Source organism: Sinocyclocheilus rhinocerous, unplaced genomic scaffold (assembly GCF_001515625.1).
Source record: "Sinocyclocheilus rhinocerous isolate Xijiao unplaced genomic scaffold, SAMN03320098_v1.1 scaffold1285, whole genome shotgun sequence".
Lineage (NCBI taxonomy): Eukaryota > Metazoa > Chordata > Actinopteri > Cypriniformes > Cyprinidae > Sinocyclocheilus > Sinocyclocheilus rhinocerous.
In genome coordinates this window covers 1430175-1454330 of record NW_015645559.1, presented here as the reverse complement: position 1 = coordinate 1454330, position 24156 = coordinate 1430175, and the positions used below count along the sequence as shown (strand labels likewise).

General features: G+C 36.7%; 1 protein-coding gene across 1 annotated transcript in view; it reads left to right on the top strand.

The window, feature by feature from the left end:
* Positions 1-24147, top strand: part of LOC107706619 (myosin-10-like) — a 60332-nt gene extending 36185 nt beyond the window's left edge. Inside the window, exons 9-38 of the mRNA XM_016510379.1 lie at positions 715-778; positions 1079-1177; positions 1380-1523; positions 2422-2517; positions 3322-3440; positions 4050-4202; positions 5357-5530; positions 5695-5868; positions 6438-6552; positions 7348-7413; positions 10263-10456; positions 10586-10707; positions 10825-10894; positions 11808-11968; positions 12119-12227; positions 12397-12528; positions 12813-13019; positions 13219-13356; positions 13476-13599; positions 13690-13861; positions 14686-14898; positions 15380-15524; positions 15736-15942; positions 16644-16748; positions 16914-17066; positions 17344-17592; positions 18236-18448; positions 19063-19275; positions 19880-20052; positions 22319-24147. Coding sequence (XP_016365865.1) covers positions 715-778; positions 1079-1177; positions 1380-1523; positions 2422-2517; positions 3322-3440; positions 4050-4202; positions 5357-5530; positions 5695-5868; positions 6438-6552; positions 7348-7413; positions 10263-10456; positions 10586-10707; positions 10825-10894; positions 11808-11968; positions 12119-12227; positions 12397-12528; positions 12813-13019; positions 13219-13356; positions 13476-13599; positions 13690-13861; positions 14686-14898; positions 15380-15524; positions 15736-15942; positions 16644-16748; positions 16914-17066; positions 17344-17592; positions 18236-18448; positions 19063-19275; positions 19880-20052; positions 22319-22454 — 4440 coding nt within the window. The 3' untranslated portion in view covers positions 22455-24147. The remainder of the gene's footprint in view (positions 1-714; positions 779-1078; positions 1178-1379; positions 1524-2421; positions 2518-3321; positions 3441-4049; positions 4203-5356; positions 5531-5694; positions 5869-6437; positions 6553-7347; positions 7414-10262; positions 10457-10585; positions 10708-10824; positions 10895-11807; positions 11969-12118; positions 12228-12396; positions 12529-12812; positions 13020-13218; positions 13357-13475; positions 13600-13689; positions 13862-14685; positions 14899-15379; positions 15525-15735; positions 15943-16643; positions 16749-16913; positions 17067-17343; positions 17593-18235; positions 18449-19062; positions 19276-19879; positions 20053-22318) is intronic.
* Positions 24148-24156: the final 9 nt, after the last annotated feature.

Below are 24156 nucleotides of genomic sequence, written 5' to 3'. Positions count from 1 at the left end.
ACTTTAGTCTTTGCAACTTTACAGATCTTCTTTATGCACCAAGAGCTTGTAACACTCCAAAGAGAAAGGAAAAAATGAAATCGCATCATATGACCCCTTTAAACATTGCCACAGCATTTTATTGCATTCTTGTTACATTTTGGCAATGACATTTATGTTTACTGATTATGTTTATTTATTACTGTACAATGACATTTATTACATTATGCACGTAGCATCTGGAAAGGGCCGTTTAGGTACACACTCACTAAAATCCACGTTCAGCCATCTGAGAGAAGTAGCCGTCTGTCTTGCATCGGCTCCTCTTGTCAGCTGATTGAGTTTTCGCTGGCATGCGTCAAAGTCAGCAGAAAGCTTTAAAGCATACAAACAGATCAAAAGCCACAGAGGAATTTGATTCTTCAGGCCTTCCTTTAGGTAATTATTTTGGGGGCATTTGCTGCAAATAAGCATGTCTGTTAGCCTTTTACGCATGCTTTGAGAACAGATTCCTTTCAAGTAGAGCTTTTTAAACATGCGCTGCATATCATGCATGCACAAGCCCCTTTGTCCAAATAGTAGTGGATGATCATCTGCTCAAATATATTCTTAGAAATGTTGATTAGACCCATATATAATGATAGCTATGATGCAACGGTATGGTTTATAAAGCATGACCAGTATAAGCACGTCATGGAAAAAAAAAACACATCTTAAATATTTGTCTTTCCACAGGGCAAGTTCATCCGCATCAACTTTGATGTAACCGGTTACATTGTGGGGGCCAACATTGAAACCTGTATCCTGATCTGATAACCATTCCATTCCATTTGAGCAATGCTGCAAATAGCTGCAAGATCAAATGCCTGAAATGGGTGAATTTCTGTGTGTCTTTATTTTTCAGTAGAAGTAAGGGTATTATTAAAAGTATTATTTAGTATTTTACAAATAAAAATCAAATCAAACAAACTCTAATGTTTGTATATTAGTTTTATTAAATTTAAATAAAGTGCTATGAAAATCCGAACAGGTTTGATTTGACGTAGACTGAAAAATTAGCTGTCAAATGGACTTTGCTTGCCCTTAACTTAGTCTAAAGACCTTCTTGAAAAGTCCAGGGCTATTCGCCAAGCCAAAGATGAACGCACCTTCCATGTCTTCTACCAGCTGTTGGCTGGTGCTGGAGAACATCTAAGATGTGAGTATTTCTTTTTACATGGTTAAGTTTTTTTAGTCAGTTTTTAGCAATGAGATTGAAGTGCAAGGTCAACATGGATGTAATGAAGCAGGCTTTGAATATTCTCAACATGTGAAGGAATTAGACTGATTATGGAGAGTATGGTGCGGTCTGCTGTCTAGAGAAGACTGCAGTTGTGTTAATGCTCTTGTTCTTCTGGCAGCTGATCTACTCCTGGAGGGCTTCAATGACTACCGCTTCCTCTCCAACGGTAACATTCCCATTCCTGGCCAACAGGACAAGGACAATTTCCAAGAGACCATGGAAGCCATGCATATTATGAGCTTCTCCCATGATGAAATCTTATGTAAGCATACATGAAACAAACCTACTTCTACTACATTGTATATTTCCTGCTGTTTTATATATGCATACTAGTAAATCATCAGAAATGGGTATTGCACACCTTTTTGCCTTCACTGTTGCATTCAAAATGGTCAGTGAATTTACAGTACAAGAGTCTCATGTAGTCTCCATTAATGAGTTGATAACCTTGACAACCCTATTATTATTTTAAGGCATGCAGTTAACACAAAGTTGAATTAAATTTGTTTAAACACTAACAATTTAGCACACAATTTAACCTTTTCGTTCTTTTTTTAAACAGATTATTTATATACAGTATAAATTAAACCCAAGTGGGATGTTTAATCGAAGTTATCTCCATTCTCTTGGTAAAATGTAATTCTTATTGAAGCTCATTAAGCCATGAGTAAAACATTGTTATTCATCGAAATTGCAAAAATCAGCAGAGCATTGCAGGCCAGCATAATTTTATGTATGATTAAGTCCATAACGGATTGGTATTATTTTATTTTAAGTTAATATTTTGTCGAATCAAATTATATTACATTTACTTTGCAATTTGATGCAATTCAGAAATGTTTGTTTTTAGGTAATAAAACTCCTGCATAAATCTACCCGTCCAGTTTCATCATATAGACCTCATCCACTGAAATATTTGAACCTCTCAAATGAAACTGAAAATGATGAATATGAAAAAAATAAGGAATAATCTTTATTAAATGTTGCAACTGTTTGACGTCCCTAATAAGTATACAAGAATGAACGAAATGCTGGTTAAAATAGTTTTAAATGGAGTATAAGCATGCCATACTGCCGGAAATCGACCTTCCAAAAATATTTCGGGTCAACTACCCACATACTGTTGACGCTCTTGTCCTTTTTTTTCTTCGTCACTGCAGCAATGCTCAAGGTGGTCTCAGCAGTCCTGCAGTTTGGCAACATTGTGTTCAAGAAGGAGAGAAACACCGACCAGGCCTCTATGCCAGAAAATACAGGTACTCATCTGTTTTACAAAGTTTCAGAAATGCATAATGCCTTATTTTAGCACTGAGATAACGTTTCTTTTTTTCAGTAATGGAAATTTAATGTATTATGTGAAGTACTTAAATAACTCAGTAAATCCTTTGGCAGTGCATTAGCATGAAAGTGTGTTCGGTATCCACACTACCCTCCAATCTAACCCCTGCACCAGATGTTTTTGTGCAGTTCTCCACTGTTCTGTTTTGACAAATTACCCGTTGGACTTCTCTTGGGCTCCCATGATGACAGTTTGAATGGTTTTTGGATACGTTTCATATTAAAAGAAAATACCGGAATAGTTGTGCTAAGTTGCGTTAAATCGAACGTGTTTACGTAAGAGCCCCAAAAGTGACCGTTTTACCGTCATGATGCATTCCAGCAAGCTTACTCCACTGGCATTTTGATTCATTTGTTTTTATCATCACCGTTCATGGTATGATATTGAAACTTTCATCTGTTCAAGCCACCAAGTCATTCATGACTTGAAGCTGGAAAGTTATAGTCGTGCTGGTGGTCCTGAGGGGGAACTCTTGGGGTTTGTTTGGCTGCTAAATGGGCTGTAGGAGTTTAGAAGTCAGTAAATTGCAATAACGACCTGACTTATTTGAAATACCTCTTATATTCATGAGCAAAAATGTCCCATAATAACTTCTCACCACCATTTAAGTGCATAAGGGATACTTCTAAAATCCTATAAATCGAAAAAGAATGTCACCATTTTTGGTCGGCTTGCATTAGAGGACCATTTTGTGAACAAGTGTGTATTTTCTGTTTTTCAGCTGCTCAAAAGCTTTGCCACCTGCTTGGCATTAATGTCATGGAGTTCACACGTGCCATCCTGTCTCCAAGAATCAAAGTGGGCAGAGACTATGTACAAAAAGCCCAAACTAAAGAGCAGGTAATGAGCTATTAGGTTTTCCACTGTATATCTGTCAAATCACCCACCCTTTCAGCTGTAAAGCAATGTTTTCATTTAGTGTTTTATCTCTTGAATCTTGTCAGGCCTGATTGTAGACCATTGCTGTACTTTTGTTCTATTCACATTTCCTTTTCACCTCTGTCCTTTTACAACAATAGGCTGCTAGTCTCCTGTCATTAAAATGTCATCATAACTGAACAAATTCTGCAGAGGGAGTAGTGTTTGGGAAACCTGTTCGGAAAATAATTCCACTAGAAGGGTCATTTCAGGTTTTGCTTACCATTTTTAGGGTTGGATATTTGAATTTCAGCAATACGGATTCTGCTTATGGATTCCAATAAAAAAGAAACGTGTCCTATTGACTCCGATTTTTTAGAAAAAGTGGAAGTGGTTCTAAAATGAAACCGGTTGTCGAAACCCAACCCTACTTTTGTATCTGTGTTAAATAGTGTATAATAATAGTAACTATATTAACTATAATAGTGTTAATATAATGTGATTCTATATCATAACACATATATTTTTGTAAATGTGAGGTTTATGTCACTTATTCCCTTTGCCTGATCCTGTCTCTGTTTCTCTGACCAGGCCGACTTTGCAGTGGAAGCCCTGGCCAAGGCCACATACGAAAGGTTGTTCCGCTGGCTTGTTCACCGCATTAATAAAGCTCTGGACAGGACCAAGCGCCAGGGAGCTTCCTTCATTGGCATCCTGGACATTGCTGGCTTTGAGATATTCCAGGTGTGGCTTCCTTGGCTCAGCTGTCTCTTACGCTAAATCATAGATATTAATCACTATACTGCAACAAATCAGAGGTCATATGATATGAGGTTTTCTAAAAATGCAGGCAATGCAAGAACTTGAACATACTGTAAGTTGTGTATAAAAAGATATTGCATGGGACAAATTGTATTTAGTTTAACATAGATTTTAAGCATACCACAGTATTAGTAGGTTTCATCACTGATTAAAAACAGTGATTATAGAAGATTCTATAATTCTATGATTATAGATAATTTCTATGGAGAAAATTAAGAATAAATTGAGTTCATAAAAATATATTACTATTGTGCCACAGAATGTACATCTCAAGGTAGTAATACAAAATTAAGTTTTGTTCCAATTTTATTACTACAGTTTTAGTACTTAATACTTTAATGTTTTAGTAGTAAGCCTCTATTGTGATCACTGCTTGCCAAAAATAAAAGGAATTGTAAAATTTTAATTTGATTGCATTTTTAAAGATTAATTGGATTGTTAATATTTCTTTTTTGATAATTAAATTTGTATTAAATCATTAATCCAGAAAAATAAAACGGACAACACGGTATTTTAAAATATTTTATAGGCTTTATTATTTGAAACAAAATTGAGTCTGTTATTGTAATTATTCAATTGTTAAAGTTTTATGAAATCAATTGTTTAGACATGCTTTTTGATTAATACAATTTAATTAAACCATTAAATCGGAATCTAAAGAAGAAAACAGAATTTTGGACATGTTTTTGTGATTACTAAGATGTAATTATACCATTAAAATAGAGTCCAGAAAAATTTATGGAAAAAATGTAATTTAAAAAAAAAAAAGCGAAAACTTAAAACCTTAAGAAGGTTTTTTCCTTCAGTTTGTGCTGGAGGATGTCCTTGCTGTCTTGCTTTGGTTAAGATGCATCTGCTAAATTGAGTAATATAATTATGGTATAGTTAGGATGAAATTACAAGGTTTACAGTAAATAGCGTAATTGGATACCCACTCATAACTGCAGTATTTAGTTAAGTGATATCGAAGATACTGATGTTGGTGAAAGAATCTATCATGCATGTTCTGGGACTAAAAAATGCTATGGACAAAGACGGTTTGATCATATTTTATTGCTCTCTCCATCTCTTGGCAGCTGAACTCATTTGAGCAGCTCTGCATCAACTACACCAACGAGAAGCTTCAGCAGCTGTTCAACCACACCATGTTCATCCTGGAGCAGGAGGAGTACCAGCGTGAAGGCATCGAATGGAGCTTCATCGACTTCGGCCTCGACCTGCAGCCCTGCATTGACCTCATCGAGAGACCAGTGAGCGCTCACCGCCCTTGAATTTTTGTTCTGGGTTCCTAGAATTATTTTCTACCTCAAATATTTGCAAAATTTCATGTGATTTGAAGTTGCTGTGGAAGCAAAGTGCTTTCTGTTGGCTTTTCTAGAAGTTGTTTTGATCGGTCCTATGGTACCATTCCCAGGCAAATCCTCCCGGTGTGTTGGCTCTGTTGGATGAGGAGTGCTGGTTTCCAAAAGCCACTGATAAGACCTTTGTGGACAAACTGGTGCAAGAGCAAGGCACTCATGCCAAGTTCCAGAAACCACGGCAGCTGAAGGACAAAGCCGATTTCAGCATCATTCACTATGCTGGCAGGGTACGTCTGCATTTATATTAATGAAACTACACATAGCTGTTGGCTTCCCCTCTTGTGCTTCAGTCCTGTGATGGTTTTTGTAATGAAGGCCTGTTAGTGTTTCAAAGAAAAAAGGAATGCATCGTAACCTTATGTAATTGGATTTAGTCAGGTCAAACTGGCTTGCAGTGAAATGTTGCGTTGCTGTCTTTCAAGGGTAGCAGCATCCAGCTGTGGTATGTGCTAACCATAGGCCACATCTGTTTCAGATCAGTGAGCTGTTTGCAATAGAAACTTGACACTGCATGAAATAAGGGACTTTTGATATTTCTCTCCCTTTGAGCTATGTTTGGGTTAAAAGCCAGAAAATTAGAGTTTGCTTTGTTTCCTGTTGTTTAAGTAAAGAAAAACAGTGCATTGATTTATACTTTATCACTTTCAGTAGTTACATAACACTATGCAAACAGCCAACGGCCGCTGAACTGCAGTACCTCTTAAATTAAACGATCCAGATTGAACCAATCCTGGCTTAATTCCATTCTTCCCATCTTGAGGTTGTTAACCTACTGTTTATTACTCTCATTTTGTAGGTTGACTATAAGGCAGATGAGTGGTTGATGAAAAACATGGACCCTCTAAATGACAACGTGGCCACACTCCTGCACCAGTCCACGGATAAGTTTGTGGCTGAACTGTGGAAGGATGGTAAGCTGTTTTCTTCTCGAGTGCCTTCCAGATTCCCTGAAACGTAAAACGGCTAGTTTTTATGGTTCTACCCTCCCAGTCTGTGAAGAAAGAGACTGTTGTTTTCAGTCTTCAGTTTCACATCTTGTCTGTCTTGTAAAAAGAGCTTGTCATGCATTTCAGTGGCTTGATGCAAATATTTTAACGTAGTGGGGGGAACTATTAATTCAGTTGCAAAGAGTCAAACTTTGGGCTGGGCAGTGTGTGTGAATAAAAATGTGTCCAACAAGACATTTTGCAATACTGTTGATACCACAACAGATATATTTGCACTGTAGTTGTAAGCAGGGCTGCTCTGCATTAATTACAGATTAAAGCAGTGAGGAAATATGAAATAATGCAAAAATACAGAGTGGGATGTGTCAAATATTGTATGTCTTATTTCACCATTGACTGTATTTCCAGCCAAAATAACTGTATAATGAATAATATGATACACTTTTTATATACAATTATTAATACTGTGGCAAAATAATTACTCCGAAGTAAATACAAAATAGAATGTGTGTGCCAAGATCGATCAGCAAGATCTTAAAATGTTCAATTGAAAGTACACATATCCAAAAGCATTAGAGACTAGTGCAAATGGAATGAAGACTTTTGCTTATTATCACTTGTGTTGCACCGCACTAACCAGTGTGTTTACTACCATTTATGTCTTTTATGTGCTAGCTGTGTTCTACTACTACTTTTTTATTTTGCTTTTTTTCTTGTTTATCCCCCCCTTTGCCCCCTTTCTCTGTCTCTCGACCATAGAGATTCAGAATATCCAAAGAGCGTCTTTTTATGATGTCTCTAGTCTCCATGAATCGCCAGGTGAAGGTATATGATGCTGTAGGTCTCTGCTTACCAGCGCATTGTGTACTTTCAAACACTCCCACCATGGCTTGTAGACCTGGGCCCTGGTCCCTCTAGCTGGCTAACTTTAGAGTTAGCTGGATCCATTTGGAAGGAAGCGTGACTTGGCTGATTCATTAGGAAGCCCAAACTGACCATGAATGAAGATTGCATGAAAAATTAATGCATGTGCATAGTGACTTAATACAGAGTACTGACGCTGCATAACAAACATTTGAAAGTGACTCTGGGTGACTCTATGGGTGCGCTGGCTACAAGGATTAGGGCCCTGCTTGTTCTATGAGTCCTTTCAGCAATTTTGATTCACACACTTGCTAAATATTTTCCCTGTAATTTATTACTTTAAAAATTATAAAAGTGTCAAATCGTTATTAAATCCACACCTATAGCATTTTTTTAGTCCAGACAGTTTTGAAAAAGGAATAGGTGATTCTGAAAACCTGGTCATATTTCACCCCTAAGTCAAATAGAAATATGCTTTGCTTATAGAAAATAAGTATCTGTCTGTCTGTCTGTCTATCTGTCTATCTGTCTATCTATCTATCTATCTATCTATCTATCTGTCTGTCTGTCTATCTGTCTATCTATCTGTCTGTCTGTCTGTCTGTCTGTCTGTTATAAATGTAGTTTTTTAAATATTTATCTACAAGCAAATTTTATAATAAAATAAAGCTATTTTAAGATCATTTTCGTTGCAGTAAATCACAAGTTATTATAAAAAATGACTATAGTACAGTAATAAGGATTTTCAACAGTAATAATGAGTAAAAAAAAAAAGTGTCTGGACACATTATGATAATGACAGTTTTGGGTGAAAATTTGCTTAATTGTCAAAAACATTGTCCTAAAATGGACTTAATGCTAAATATTATTTTAAAGGCAGTTCATCATTGAATTCAGTGATGTCATCATCCAGCTTAGTTCAGTTTAAATAGTATCTTTGCAATCATTTGCAATCAAGTCAACAATTTATATTTCACAGTGAAATATGACCTGACCTGGTTTTCACGAGATTCCCTCAAACACAGCTTAGTTTACAGCAGTCAGAGCGGTGTGTGTGTGGTACGGTGCTTATGCCCTTGCTTCTGGCGGTCAGATAACTTGTTTGTTTTAAGTGTCAGATGGTGATTTGATAGGCTGTGTGAGGGAGATGGAGTTTGGGTGAGGGGTGGAGGAATTCTGTAGTGTCTCCGACAGGGAACACGGAACAATACACGTCTTGTTTCACTGGAATCCAAATGACTCGCTCAGCCCTGTGCCAGTCAACACTGACAGCTCAGTAAATTCTCCATGGAGGTAACGGAAGTCACGTCACGAGCCCATTATGAACAGAACATTACTTGGAAGCGGTTCTTAAGAATGACGTTTACAGGAATGCTGCAAGACCTAGAATTATTAATATAGCCCCAGTAGTTACACTTTACCAGCCTCCAATAAATCAAAAAGAATATGTAGTTTTTGATTACTTGTGTGTTGAGTGATTGAAGTTTGACTTGTTTTGCTGTAGGACACTGTTATCAGACTCAAATTTGTGAATATAATTTTTCTGATTAGGGTCTTATTTATTCCTAAGCAAATTTATTCACATTTATTTATTCAGTTGCTGAAAGGAGACATCTTTAGTAACATTACTTAGAGAGAGAACTTGATTTACATGTCTGGGTCATATTTCACTCAAAAGAAAAAAACAACATTTTCCCTCAATTTCAATTGCTGTAATGCATCCAAATGCTTTATTTTGAATTTGTTTTGAGAAGTTTTGTTGTTTCTTGTTAGAATCTCATTTCTGTAGTAGAGTAAAAATAATGGCAAAACTATTATTTGTTTTATTGAAATCAACATACTACAACAAATACTTACACAATGTATCAATATTTTACAATGCACTTTTTTTGTATTCTGTAATTCTGTAACAAGAATTGGAGTGGAAAATGTACTTGATGGAAACATCTTAAAATGAAGCCTTTTAAGGACCATTATTTAAGCAAAATGTATTTTTTACTTTTTTTTTTATAAATAGAATGAACTTTTTTATAAACTGTTCACTGCACTGCTAAATACACACTGCCATTGAAATTCGCCACACCAAAGGAAATTCGATTTAATTAGTTGTAAATATGAGCTGCATACAGTGTAATCAGTGTAGTCTGATTCACAAGCAGGTGACAAGAGGAGTTAAGCATTACTGGTTTAAATCTGTCAGATGAAACCATGAGAGCAGTTGCTGAATTAACATCTGACTCAATGAACTGCAAGGTATTGGTGTGAAGTATGTCCTGGACATGATCTTGACAGGTTTTGAGGTTCACCCTTCCATTTACTTTCTTTTGCAGCTTGTGCTTGTTTATAGATGTGGTCTTACCCTTGGCACTCTTCATCTGTTTCATATCTCCATTTGCCTAGCACTGGACCTGCACCTGCTGGCATAGTAGGGGGGCCATTGGCTCTTGAATTGGCTGTCTAAACTTGTGGCATTGAGTCAAAATACACTGTACTACTTTCTGAAAGTTATTTTCGGTTTTCTTTTGGGATATGACGATTAAAGGCCTGAAGGAATCAAAGGACAGTTTTTTTTATTATTATTATTAAATGGTTTTTGTAAGAATGCAAAAATACACAGCGTATTTTGACCTTCTGCTTGGTGTTGTTGAATTAGAGCTTTAGTTGTAGATTTCCCTCTTGCATCTTCACATGATTTGGCAATGCTGTGTCACTCTCTCTTTTTTTATTTTATTTTATAAATACGTCTGTAAATACTTTAAAGATCAAGCTAACTGGTTGGTATCTTTCTTTTTTCTCACTCTTCATGGTAGTGGACCGTATTGTTGGTTTGGACCAGGTGGCAGGGATGAATGAGACTGCATTTGGGGCTACATATAAGACCAAGAAGGGCATGTTCCGTACTGTGGGTCAGCTCTATAAAGAGTCCCTTACAAAACTCATGGCCACACTCAGAAACACCAACCCCAACTTTGTCCGCTGTATCATCCCCAATCATGAGAAAAGAGTAAGTGACATCTGTCCCTTCATTTGTAAGTAAAAATGTCCTTCAGTTTAATTTTAAAAAAAAATGTATTTGACTAGAGTTTCTTTAATGTGGTCATCATGCACCTCTTTGATGTTGTCATTCTTCTAGGCTGGTAAACTGGAGCCTCATCTGGTTCTAGATCAGCTGAGGTGTAATGGAGTTCTAGAAGGGATCCGGATCTGCAGGCAGGGATTCCCTAACCGTATTGTCTTCCAGGAGTTCAGACAGAGGTGTGCTTCAGATATCTCATTAAAGAGTAGAGAAGCACCATATGTCTTAAGATGCTGTAGCATTAATATTATTGTATTTTATCAGTGAGAAAACTCTCATATCGGTCTTCCTCGCAGATACGAGATCCTCACCCCTAATGCAATCCCCAAAGGTTTTATGGACGGCAAGCAGGCTTGTGAGAGAATGGTGAGATTTCTTAAGTTGACTAACAAATGACGTTGATCAATCAAAATAGTTAAAATACCAGTGTATTATGAAATTTTCCGTAAAAACAAACACTGCTGTTCAAAAGTTTGCTTTTATTCATGAAGAATGCATTCATTTGATCAAAAGTGTAAAAAAATTTGTAACAATTTCTTTACTATTTCAAACAAACACAGTTCTTTTAAACCCCATTCATCAAAGAATCCTGAAAATAAAGTCCTGAAAAAAAAGTATGACCATTTCCACAAAAATATTAAGCAACACAACTGTTTTCAACATTGATTATAATTATAAAAAAATTCTTACACACCAAATTAGCCATTAGAATCATGTGACGCTGAAAAGTAAACCTGGAATAAATTACCTTTTTAAAGTATAATAAAATAGAAAATAATTGTGTTAAAATGTAATAATAATATTTCACAATATTACTGTTTTTACTGTATTTTTCTATCAAATAAAAGCAGTCTTGGTGAGCATAAAAAAATCTTACTGACCCAAACATACCAATGGTGGAGTAATTGTTTTAAACATTTATTTTTTATCATTTTCAGATAGATTTGCACTACATTTAAGTTGTTTTCTTTTCATAATTAAAATTGGTATATCCAAATGTCACTTCCAAAAATAATAAGCTTCATTTCCGAATCAGACCTTATAGCTCAATAATGCATCTCTCCAAAGAGATTTGTCATAATAATGATATTTGTTTATATAATTTTTAATAATTGATATAAATAAGTGTAAAATTAAAGGTGCACTTTAAAGAGTTAATTATTTTATGTTCATTCTCTCTTTTCATAGAAGTTTTTACTGATGTCCATTATTGATAAACCAGCATCTGAAATTTTGCATCTGTTAAATACTAAGTATCATCTAACAATCTGATCTGTAGATCCGAGCCTTGGAGCTTGACCCAAACCTCTACCGGATCGGGCAGAGTAAGATCTTCTTCCGCACTGGAGTTTTGGCACACCTGGAGGAAGAGAGAGACCTGAAAATAACAGATATCATCATCTACTTTCAGTCAGTCTGTCGAGGATATCTGGCTCGCAAGTGAGTCCAAATGGAGATGGCTGATCTAAATCTGGTCTAAAAGGGGCAACAAGTGATATGCAGCTCTTGCTGTTTATAGTGTAGAAATAAAATGTATTCTTATGAGACCTTGACAGTGAACTGCTGCTGTTTTGCCGTTGTGTTTCTCAGAGCCTTTGCTAAAAAACAGCAGCAGCTAAGCGCTTTGAAAGTCCTGCAGAGAAACTGTGCCGCCTACCTGAAACTACGCCACTGGCAGTGGTGGAGACTCTTCACCAAGGTTGGTCTCGATTTTTGAAAGAGACCGTTTTAATGATTTGACCAGGTTTTGCATACTTGTCTAAAAGTAATGTATGTGTTTGCAAGAGAAATTGAATCTTTAAAAACTCGTTTGCAGTATTGTTGCAGATAGTTTTCATTTGAGACATGCATTACATGTGTGTCTGCAGGTGAAACCCCTCCTCCAGGTGACCCGTCAGGAGGAAGAAATGCAGGCCAAGGATGAGGAGCTCATTAAAGTGAAGGAGAAGCAGGTGAAAGTAGAGAACGAACTGGTGGAAATGGAGCGGAAACACCAGCAGGTTAGCACACACTCACCTGCTCCCTCTGTCTTCTGAAAATACACAGTGTTATTTAAGTGTTAGTGTTTGACCTAATAACCGATGGAATGAGCCACATTTAAAGACACTGTTACGTATCTGATATATGTTAATGGGCACACTTGAATTATGTTGCTTTCTAAAATCACTGTGATCTCTTGTGGCTTTATTCAATGTAGTGGATATTCTGCAGTGTTAGTGTTAAATCATAGTGACTAAACATTTTGTAGAAACGGAGAGAAGATCTGGTTTGATGTTTGTTTCAGCTTTTGGAGGAGAAGAACATCTTGGCAGAGCAACTGCAGGCTGAGACAGAATTGTTTGCTGAAGCTGAAGAGATGAGGGCTCGCCTGGTGGCTAAAAAACAAGAGCTGGAGGAGATTCTTCATGACCTGGAGTCCCGTGTGGAGGAGGAAGAGGAGAGGAACCAGTCTTTGCAGAATGAGAAGAAGAAAACGCAGTCGCACATACAGGTGAGGACTTCACTGTGGAAATATAGTCCTTGATCTGCTGTAAATTTTAAAATGGGCCTCTCGGCTCTGAGAGAGTAAATCTGTATTTAAAACTTCTGGGTTTGAATAATGAATTGAGCAAGTACTTAGCTAAAAAGGCTCACAAAGTCCTACACTCCCACACAAGAGTGTGTGTGTGTGTGTGTGTGCATGACTTCAGGATCTAGAGGAACAACTAGATGAAGAAGAGGCTGCCCGACAGAAGCTTCAGTTGGAGAAGGTGACTGCTGAAGCCAAGATAAAAAAGATGGAGGAAGATATTCTGCTGTTGGAGGACCAGAACTCCAAATTCCTAAAGGTCAGTGCAGATGTCAGACTGCCTAATCAAAATGCAACCCATGGCTTTTGTTGTAGGAATGCTCTGAGAAGAACTTTGCAGGAGCAAACTGAACTCTTCCTTTCCTCTCTATCCCTCAGGAGAAAAAACTCCTGGAGGACCGTGTCAGTGAGATGACCTCCCAGCTGGCTGAGGAAGAAGAGAAGGCCAAGAACCTTGGCAAAGTCAAAAACAAGCAAGATGTGATGATGGTAGACCTGGAAGGTGAGGACTGGGTTGAATATGGGTCATTTTATTTAAGTGAATGTAAAGCAGTGAGTCTAACATGTTTATGTGTGCGTGTTTGACCCTCAGAGCGTCTGAAGAAAGAGGAGAAAACTAGGCAGGAGCTTGAGAAAGCCAAAAGAAAGCTGGATGCTGAGACCACAGACCTACAGGACCAGATAGCTGAGCTGCAGGCCCAGATTGAGGAACTCAAGATCCAACTGGCCAAGAAAGAAGAAGAGCTACAGGCTGTACTGGCCAGGTGAAGATCTAGTCATTGAGGAACACAGAATAACAAAATAGTTTGGCTGTCGTCTAGCTGACCATGTCAAAACAATAACTTATGGTAGGCCGAGTTATGTTGGCATCATATAAATTGGAATATTAGTCATGGAAAGTTTTTATTCTTGACCTTTGTGTTTGTTAACATTGTGCAGTCCTGAAATAATTTAGTAAATTGGTATCACATTGCTGTTGCGACATCACATCATGAATACACACAAAAACATGCTTTCTCATGTTATATATATAACAGGGGCGTTCAGTCTGTATTATTTTATTTTAAATCTGTTATGTTTACCAAGGCGAAAATACAGTGATAATGTTTTAAATGTTGAGAAATATAATTACAATTTAAAAGAAGGGATTATTTGAAATAGAAATCGGTTACACTTTATTTTAAGGTGTCCTTGTTACAGTGTATTTATACATTTAAGTACGGAGTAATATTAATTAACTACATGTACTTACTATACGGTTAGGGTTAGGATTAGGGTTTGGCTTTGGGTTACTTGCATGTAATTATGCATAATTAATTGTTATTATAATGGTAAGTACATGTAACGTGTAACAAGGACACCTTAAAATAAATTGTCACCTAGAAATCTTTTGTGACATTATAAAACTCTTTGTTACATGTGACCAATTTAATGTGTTCTTGCTGAATAAAAGTATTCGTATTCATTTCAGAACTATTTAATTAATCAGGATTAGAAAGAGTTTATAAACAAAGTGTAGAATATAACTCCTTTAATTTAGCATGCATGGTTTTGTTAATAATCTTTGCTTATCCTTGTTGTTCCCCAGAGGTGATGAGGAGGTCGCTCAGAAGAACAACGCTCTGAAGCAAGTGCGGGAGCTGCAGGCCCAGCTAGCTGAGCTCCAGGAGGATCTGGAGTCTGAGAAAGCAGCCAGAAACAAAGCTGAGAAACTTAAGAGAGATCTGAGTGAGGAACTGGAGGCTCTGAAGACTGAGCTGGAAGACACCCTGGACACCACTGCTGCCCAGCAGGAGCTGAGGTACAAGAGTCTGCATCAGGAACTAAATTTATCATGACCACAAAATGGAACTGATTTTTAAAGGCATAATTCACCCAAAAATGAAAATTCTGTTATTTCACTTGTTTCAAACCTTTTAAAGAATGTTGGTAGCCATTGACTTCCATAGTATTTTTTTCCATACTATGGAAATCTGTTTGGTTACCAGCATTCTTTAAAATATCTTCTTTTGTGCTCAGCAGAAGAAAGAAACTTGTACAGGATTGGAACGTGTGGAGGATGAGTAAATGAGGACAGAATTTTAGTTTTTAGGTGAAAAAAAAGAAGAAATATCAAAACTATGCTAAAACCTTGGTGCCAACATTTTTCTACGCTTGACTAGTTCAAATGAGTCTTTTGGTAATGTAATTGGAGAGCCATTTAAGCCAGATTAAGTTAATTGAAATCTCACCCTTTCTCCTCAAATGTGTCTTGCCTAATCATGTGTCTTTTGCTCATGAAGGACCAAACGAGAGCAGGAGGTGGCAGAGCTGAAGAAGGCCATCGATGATGAGATAAAAAACCATGAGTCTCAGATCCAGGAGATGAGACAGAGGCACGGCACATCTCTGGAGGAGATCTCTGAGCAGCTGGAGCAGGCCAAGAGAGTAAGCCAGAGAGATGAAGAGTAAATGACTCATTACTGTAGTGAGGGATTTCAATTCTAATGTCTCGACTGGAACACTGCCAGTCTGCTGTCAGAATGATGTGTTTGGAATTAATTTCCTCATTCAGTGATTGAATATGGTATGGTCTCCTGTTGAGTCCAGTTCAGGCAAAATCTGTCTCTCTCTCACACTGTCTGTCTGTCAACATTAGGTGAAGTCAAATCTGGAGAAAAACAAACAGACTCTGGAGAGTGATAATAAGGAGCTGACCAATGATGTGAAGAGTTTGCAGCAAGCCAAGTCTGAATCTGAGCACAAGAGAAAGAAACTTGAGGCTCAGCTGCAGGAGTTCATGGCCCGCTTCAGCGAGGGAGAGAAGGTTAAAGGAGAACTTTCAGACCGTTCCCACAAACTACAGGTCAGTGCTGTTAGACTGTGTCACATAAACTACAAGCGAGTTCTGTTACACTTCATATCAGAATCATTTCTGTTACTCCCAGTTTCATGAAATACTGTTACACTCCGTCCTTCCTCACACACTACAGATAACTCTTGTTTTCCACTGTTTTTTTGCAGACTGAAAGTGTGGCTGTAATAAGGGCTGCACGGTTAATCAAAATAAAACCCTAATCACGATTATGGCTTGATGTGAATTTATCAAATTGCAATCATTAAATTGGCAATTTTTATAATTAATTGTAATTATTATTAAATAAATTGCAAATTGCAGTAATTAAATATTAGCGTGTGTACTATTACATTATTATATAATAACCAGTTTCATATATGATTTTATAGTCATATTGGTATATAATCACAACATTGTGCAGCCCTACAAATAATCACAGCAGACCTGAAGCTTTTTTTTTAAATGCACAATTTTAAAACAAACATTTATTTACTACACGGAATTAAACTGTTCTGTTAAATTCTGACTCAGAGTTTCATATGAGACCTGCAATCATTAAATCTGCAATTATTAAAATTAATTGTAATTATTCGGTTCGGACCAGGCTGTCAAGCCAAGTGTGAAAGCAACCTTAAATAGATCAGAATCGAGGGTATTTGTGAAATATCTCTCCACTGTAAATTGATTGATTTATTTATCATTTGTTGCAGGCGGAACTGGACAATGTTTCTGCTCTATTGGAAGATGCTGAGAAGAAGGGAATTAAGCTGGCCAAAGATGCCTCCAGCCTAGAGAGCCAGCTTCAGGACACTCAGGTAATGTGTCTCTGCAAACAGGAAGCCCTGCAAGAGTGGATGAAGCAATGACATAGAATAATAAAACAATAGATAATTAATAAAAACAATAGATAGACTTTTTACAGAAAAGGTGTGTGTGATGTGATGTGATTGAGTCATGATTGATTAATATTGTGGATATAGGAGCTGCTTCAAGAGGAGACGCGTCAGAAGCTGAACCTGAGCAGCCGTATCCGTCAACTGGAGGAGGAGAAGAACAGCCTTCAGGAGCAGCAGGAGGAGGAAGAGGAGGCGCGAAGGAACCTGGAGAGACAACTGGCAACACTACAATCCCAAGTATGCGCAATCACTCCATATTCTTTTATTAGGGCAGACGGCAAGTCAGATTATATCAACATCTTGCACATCAGTTGACACATTCAATAATGATGTTTTACTCTACCAGTGACATGTTGGCTAGAACCTCACAAAAGCCTGTCATATTTGACCAAAAGTGGGTTATGTAAAAGTGTAATTTTCAGATTTCTGTTCAGAAAGGGAATCGGATGTACTATTTACTACTCAAACATTTGAAAGTAAAAGCACTCCTCTGTAATCCTCCTTTCTTGGATAGCTGGTGGAGACCAAGAAAAAGCTGGAGGATGATGTGGGAGCTCTTGAAGGCCTTGAGGAGGTCAAGAGGAAACTGCAGAAGGACATGGAGGGGACCAGTCAGAAACTGGAGGAAAAGGCCATCGCTTACGACAAGCTGGAGAAAACCAAGAACAGGCTGCAGCAGGAGCTTGATGACCTTATGGTGGACCTGGACCACCAGAGACAGATCGTCTCAAACCTGGAGAAGAAACAGAAGAAGTTTGACCAGGTATGAACTGTTTTGGCTAAACAACATTTCACCCAAAAGTGAAATTTCTGTCTTTTAATCTCCCTCATGTCATTCCAAAACCATAGGACTTATCACACCTCTTCGAAAAATAAATGAAGATATGAAGCTCTGTCCTTCTATTGAAAGTCCATTCACCAAAACTTGACATTTAATTTGAAGTTTTAAAGCTTAATTTAATCCAAGACTTCTGAAAAAGACACAATTGCTTTATATGATGAACAGATTTAATTTAGGTTTTTAGTTTCACAATAAACTGATCAATGCACATATATAGAGTTCATCAAATGTGGGAAACTGAAGCTCAAGCATGCTTGCTTGATGTGTGAGAACCAACTTTTATGATGTCTTAATGAACTTTTTGAAGTTTTAGTGGAATGTACTTTCAATGGATGGACAGAAATCTTACAGGTTTCATTTAAAATATCTTAATTTGTATTTGAAAGATGAACAACAATATGAGGCTTACCAACTGATTTTCAACATTTAAATTAAGTGAATTTTTTTTTTATGTATAATGCTAAATTGTAATTTTATTTTTTTATTATCATTCAATTCTAATGAAAAACATTTGTTAATAATTATGAAAAAATCTTACAAAAGCATTTGTTGATGTGTATGTCAGATGCTGGCGGAGGAGAAGACCATCTCTGCACGTTACGCTGAGGAGAGGGACCGTGCTGAGGCCGAGGCGAGAGAGAAGGAGACCAAAGCTCTGTCTATGGCCCGAGCCCTGGATGAAGCTCTGGAGGCTAAAGAGGAATTTGAGAGACTCAACAAGCAGCTCAGAGCTGAGATGGAGGATCTGATGAGTTCCAAGGATGACGTAGGCAAGAATGTAAGTCAGTATGTTACTGGACATTTGTGCTGTTATATTACATATGTGGTTATGTTTGGATTCATCATCATGATGTTTAAAGAACCTTTGGTGTTTTGTAAACGGCAGATTTTGTTGGCTGTTTTTGTTTTGAGACCTCATAATGTGCTGACACCCTACATCATGTGATGATAAAGTGTGATGCAACAAGTTTCAGGTGGCAAGTAATTTGCCTGTCATCACTGACAACAGAACACTTAGCAAAGTGACAAAATCAGCCAGTCACAACATATGCATGTTTAATGTGCAGCATTTGAAGCAAGATTTTGGACTGATGAAATTTCACTGTTTGGATCTACTCAGAGTGCCGTGGCAAACATAGAAGCAAAAAATAAAATAAAAAAAGAGTCACGGAATTTTAAAATTGTGATTTCCAGGTCTAGAGATATCATAAAAATGTAATGTAGAAAGTGGTTTGGAAAACGTGAAAATGTATGAAAAATGGAAATCTTCCTCTGCAGTCTTTAAAAAATGATTGTAGAAATGTGGAGTAAATATTGATGAGTAGAGAAGTCCTGGATCCTGGATTTATGGTATCTCACTGTAATTTTTTTTTTACGTTCTATAATCTGTAGGTGCACGAGCTGGAGAAATCCAAGCGCACTCTGGAGCAGCAGGTAGAGGAGATGCGCACTCAGTTGGAGGAGCTGGAGGACGAGCTACAGGCCACAGAGGATGCCAAGCTGCGTCTGGAGGTCAACATGCAGGCCATGAAGGCCCAGTTTGACCGAGACCTGCAGGCCAGAGATGAGCAGAATGAGGAGAAGAAGAGGGCACTGGTCAAACAGGTGGGTGGAATTATCATTTTTGAGGATTACAAGCCATTTGGAGATGAAGATGATCCTTTAAGATTCGTCATTTATTCACTATATATTCACACACACACACACACACACACACACACACGATATATATATATATATCATGTGCTTTCAAGTAAAGAAAGTAAGTCTTGAGGCAACTTTGTGTAAAAAAGGGTTTCTACAAGTTTTTTCCAAAACTATGCTACCAAGGTGCTGGACAGATTTTGTGGATAAACTTGTCACAAGGCAGCATTTATTTGATCAAAAATACAGTAAAAACAGTTATATTGTGAAATATTATTACAACTGTTTACTATTTGAATGTACTGTATTTTAAAACGTAATTTATTCTTGTGATGGCAAAACTAAATTTGTAGCATCGTTACTTCAATCTTCAGTGTCAGATGATCCTTCAGAAGTCATTCTTATATGCTGATGTGCTGCTCAATTATTACATGTTATACCTCAAATAAATTGCGAACCAAATTTCAGATTTACAGCTCTAAACATAATGCACAATAAATTGTAGTTAGTTGCTTTTCTCTCATAAGAGAGAAACCTGAGACTCAGAATTTCTGTCTGTCTTTAGATGGAGAAGGCAAACTCCCGCATGAAGCAGTTGAAGAGGCAGCTGGAGGAGGCTGAGGAAGAGGCGACTCGAGCGAACGCCTCCCGCAGGAAGCTGCAGAGAGAGCTGGACGATGCCACCGAAGCTAGTGAGGGTCTGAGCCGAGAGGTCAGCACGCTCAAAAACCGCCTCAGGTACATATTGATACTGATATATTGCAATACTTTAGATCCTTGTATCAATATCTGACCCTGTTTATTTGTGCATTCATATCATGTCCTATCTACTGTTTAATAATGACGCAGTGCTGATATTCACTGCCATTTTCAGAAATAGCGGAGTTTGTACATTTGTTGGTTGTCAGTGTTGTTATTGATAACAAAACCTAAAGCTATTAAAAATAATTTTCAGAAATTGAAATAAGGCTGAAATTAAATTAAATATAAATATTATATTAAAATATTTATTTTTACATTTCTAATTTTCATTTAAGTTAAAGTACTTAAAGTACTATTAATGCTAACTAGAAATATTATATTAAAAATATTATATATAAAAAAAAATAAAAACCTAATGTAAATAAGCACACAACAAAATTGCGAAAACTACAATTAAAATATATTAACTTTCACCGCCAGCATTTTATTATTTTTTTTAAGTTGCCAGCCACCGCCAGCATTTTTGATGATTTTCACTTAAATTTGACGGCCCTCAGAATATTTTCTGCTATGAATATATGAACATATTATATATCAAAATAAAGAACTGAGCCTCTGCTTTTAAACAAAAACACAATTTTATTCTATCTTCATGTGTTCATGTTTTATCACCACTTGAATGCAGATAGGTTTCATCAGACATACAACATTTTGGACAAAAAACATAGAAAAATGCATTTTAGTGCAGTGCATTTTCAAGCAAAATACATTCAGATGTCATATTCTTTCACCTGTAAATAATTATATGAAAAATGTAAATGGCATTCAATAAACAGAACAAACAGACACACACACACACACACACATATATATATATATATATATATGTGTGTGTGTGTTATATAACTAAAATTAAAATAACTAATTCTGGGCATGTGCTAGGGCTTTCCTTACTGTAATTCACCTAGAACACGGATTGCTGTAAAAACTCGTCTTTGGCGGAGAAGCGTTCTCTCTTAATTGACAAGATATCTCGTCAATGGCGGGGAAAGAGTTCATGTTAAATATGTTGTAATAAAACTTAAAAATGATAAAAGCACCTAACAAATTATTAAAGCTGAAATAAAAATAAATGAATGCTAAATACAAATATAAAAACAATTTGACAAATGCACATAAAATTACTAATGCAAAATAAAATAAATACATGCAAAATAGAAATAGCTTTAAAAATGAATAAAAATTATAAAAAAATTGTTAGGATAGGAACACACACACACACACACATATATATATATATATATATATATGTGTGTGTTATATAACTAAAATTAAAATAACTAATTCTGGGCATGCGCTAGGGCTTTCCTTACTGTAATTCACCTAGAACACGGATTGCTGTAAAAACTCGTCTTTGGCGGAGAAGCGTTCTCTCTTAATTGACAAGATATCTCGTCAATGGCGGGGAAAGAGTTCATGTTAAATATGTTGTAATAAAACTTAAAAATGATAAAAGCACCTAACAAATTATTAAAGCTGAAATAAAAATAAATGAATGCTAAATACAAATATAAAAACAATTTGACAAATGCACATAAAATTACTAATGCAAAATAAAATAAATACATGCAAAATAGAAATAGCTTTAAAAATGAATAAAAATTATAAAAAAATTGTTAGGATAGGACAATATTTGGAATCTGAGGGTGCAAAAAAATCTAAATATTGAGAAAATGGCCTTTAAAGTTGCCCAAATGAAGTTCTTAGCAATGCATATTACTAATCAAAAATTAAGTTTTAATATATTTACAGTAGGAAATTTACAAAATATCTTCATGGAACATGATCTTTACTTAATATCCTAATGATTTTTGGCATAAAAGAAAAATCAATAATTTTGACCCATACAATGTTTTTTTGGGTTTTGCTACAAATATACCCCAGCGACTTAAGACTGCTTTTGTGGTCCAGGGTCACAAATAGAATGATAAAAAAACATATAACAAATTACTAAAACTGAAATAAAATTAATGCTAAATACATATATAAAAACATTACAGACGCACATAAAATATATATATATTTTTTAAACTAATAAAAATGACTAAAGCACCAATTTATCACAATGAGTTTAGTAATTTTATAAGTATTTAAAAAAAAAAAAAAAAAATGAACTATACCAAAATTACTCAAATTAAAATGAAAGCTAAAAAAATAAAAGAGAATTCAAAATATGAATACTATAATCGTATATAGAGTGCTGGGTAATGCGCTCTAATACCTTATTTACGGTCTCCTGCAGGCGAGGAGGTTCTGTTAGCTTCTCCTCAAGCCGTTCTGGCCGCAGGCAGCTGCAGATGGAAGGGGAGTTTTCTGACGACGACGCGGACAGCAAGGCCAGCGACCTGAACGAGAACCCGCCGGCTCAAGCGGAGTAGAGCACAGCGCCCTCCTGTGGTCACCCAGCCCCACTGCTTCCTCCAGCACCTCATTCTTCTCCTTTAGCTATGTGGGGTCCGCGGTACAGAAAGAGGACCAGTGAGCGATGTGTAAACAACTACACTAACACTTCCACACACACACACACACACACGTTCAGACATAAGAAACCCTCAAACCTCCATTTCTATCCCCTCCCTACCAAGGGAGCGTCAACTCTGCCTTATTCTAAATCCAAGATGCTTCAAGACCGAGCCAATTAGTGTTTCCCGCAACTGTAGCCTACAAAATACCGCGCTCACGACAGAACACACTATAGAAGTGCATTTCAAATCTCAAACTTTGCTTTGCGTACATGAATATGCTCATTCATAAGAGCGTGCAGTGAAAGTGTTCACTCCAATCTAGTTTAATGATGTAAAACCATCAGCTAGCTAAGCAAACGTGACGGATTGGATCTTAGTTGTACAGTACAGTTCTCCAAATAAACACGGTCTGCAGATTTAGGGTCGATAGAGATGCATGTGCTGCTCGTCCGCTACAAGCCAACACTAAAAGAAAAAGAAAAAAAGTCCTGTTGCACTGGACCGGATCTGAAACGGACCAGAAAAGAAAAAACTGTGAAAAAGCTGCTCGCTTCAGCATCTCATTAACATTTAAACACATTAAATAGTTAAAACGCAAGAAATCCTGCGCGTTTATCTTCATTCAACTCTAGGCCTGTTTGATCTTGTTTGGGAGATTTAGCTGACGGAGGCGGTTTGTGTTTTAGGAATTGGGATGTAATCACGAATCGCCTTTAACTGCACATTGTAAGAAAGCCATAAAAGGCCATTTCAACTGGAAATATGAAGTATTCTGGATGCAAATGCACGTCAAGATGAAGCATACATATGTAATCTCTTTAAGATTTTTTTTCCCGTATACGTGACAGTATGATGGTACTTCTCAAACCCAGCTGCTCTATTAGATACACTACAAGTGAAAACAAAAGGAAAGTTTATTGGAACTTCTAGGAAGATGTTTGAAACGGTCCAGACATCAATGAGAAATCGGCACTGAAAGCAACTGGAAATATTGAACAGGTTATTTCACAGGCACTTTGGTGGCGAGTATAGCTGTGGACGGGATGCTTTGAACACTAGTAGTATTAAGAGCATGAACGGAAAGCGTACTAACCTGTTCCACTGTTAGCATTTAATGACGTGTTTCTTAAAGTGCCTTAGACACTAATTAGAAAGCATCCATGGAAGTATGTCTTGTATCAGTAATGAAGAAACGCTAATATGAAGGCAAAACTGGCTGAAGGCAATTGAAATAAAATGCTATGTAACCCGTTTTTGTTTTGCTAAGAATCATATCCAGTATATAGGTCTCGTATCCCTCGTATTCTGATGAAGATCTGAGGGAAATCAGTGTTAATGTTGGTTTGATATAAAGAAGCCTCTGCCTCTGGCGGCGAGGAGCAAGCGTGATTTCATTTGGTTTAAAGCTTTATCATCCATGATCTAGTTACTATTATTGCAGTTATCATTATTATTGCTATATCACTTCTATTATTGGACTGGCTGTTGACAACCAGGCGCTCAACTGCAAATGGCTCTCCTCTTGTTTTTCTCTTGTATACTGTAACTATTTCTAGATGACAGTGAGTTTTGTAAAGGAAAAAATAAAACATTCATTGTAGAAGAAGCATGCTTT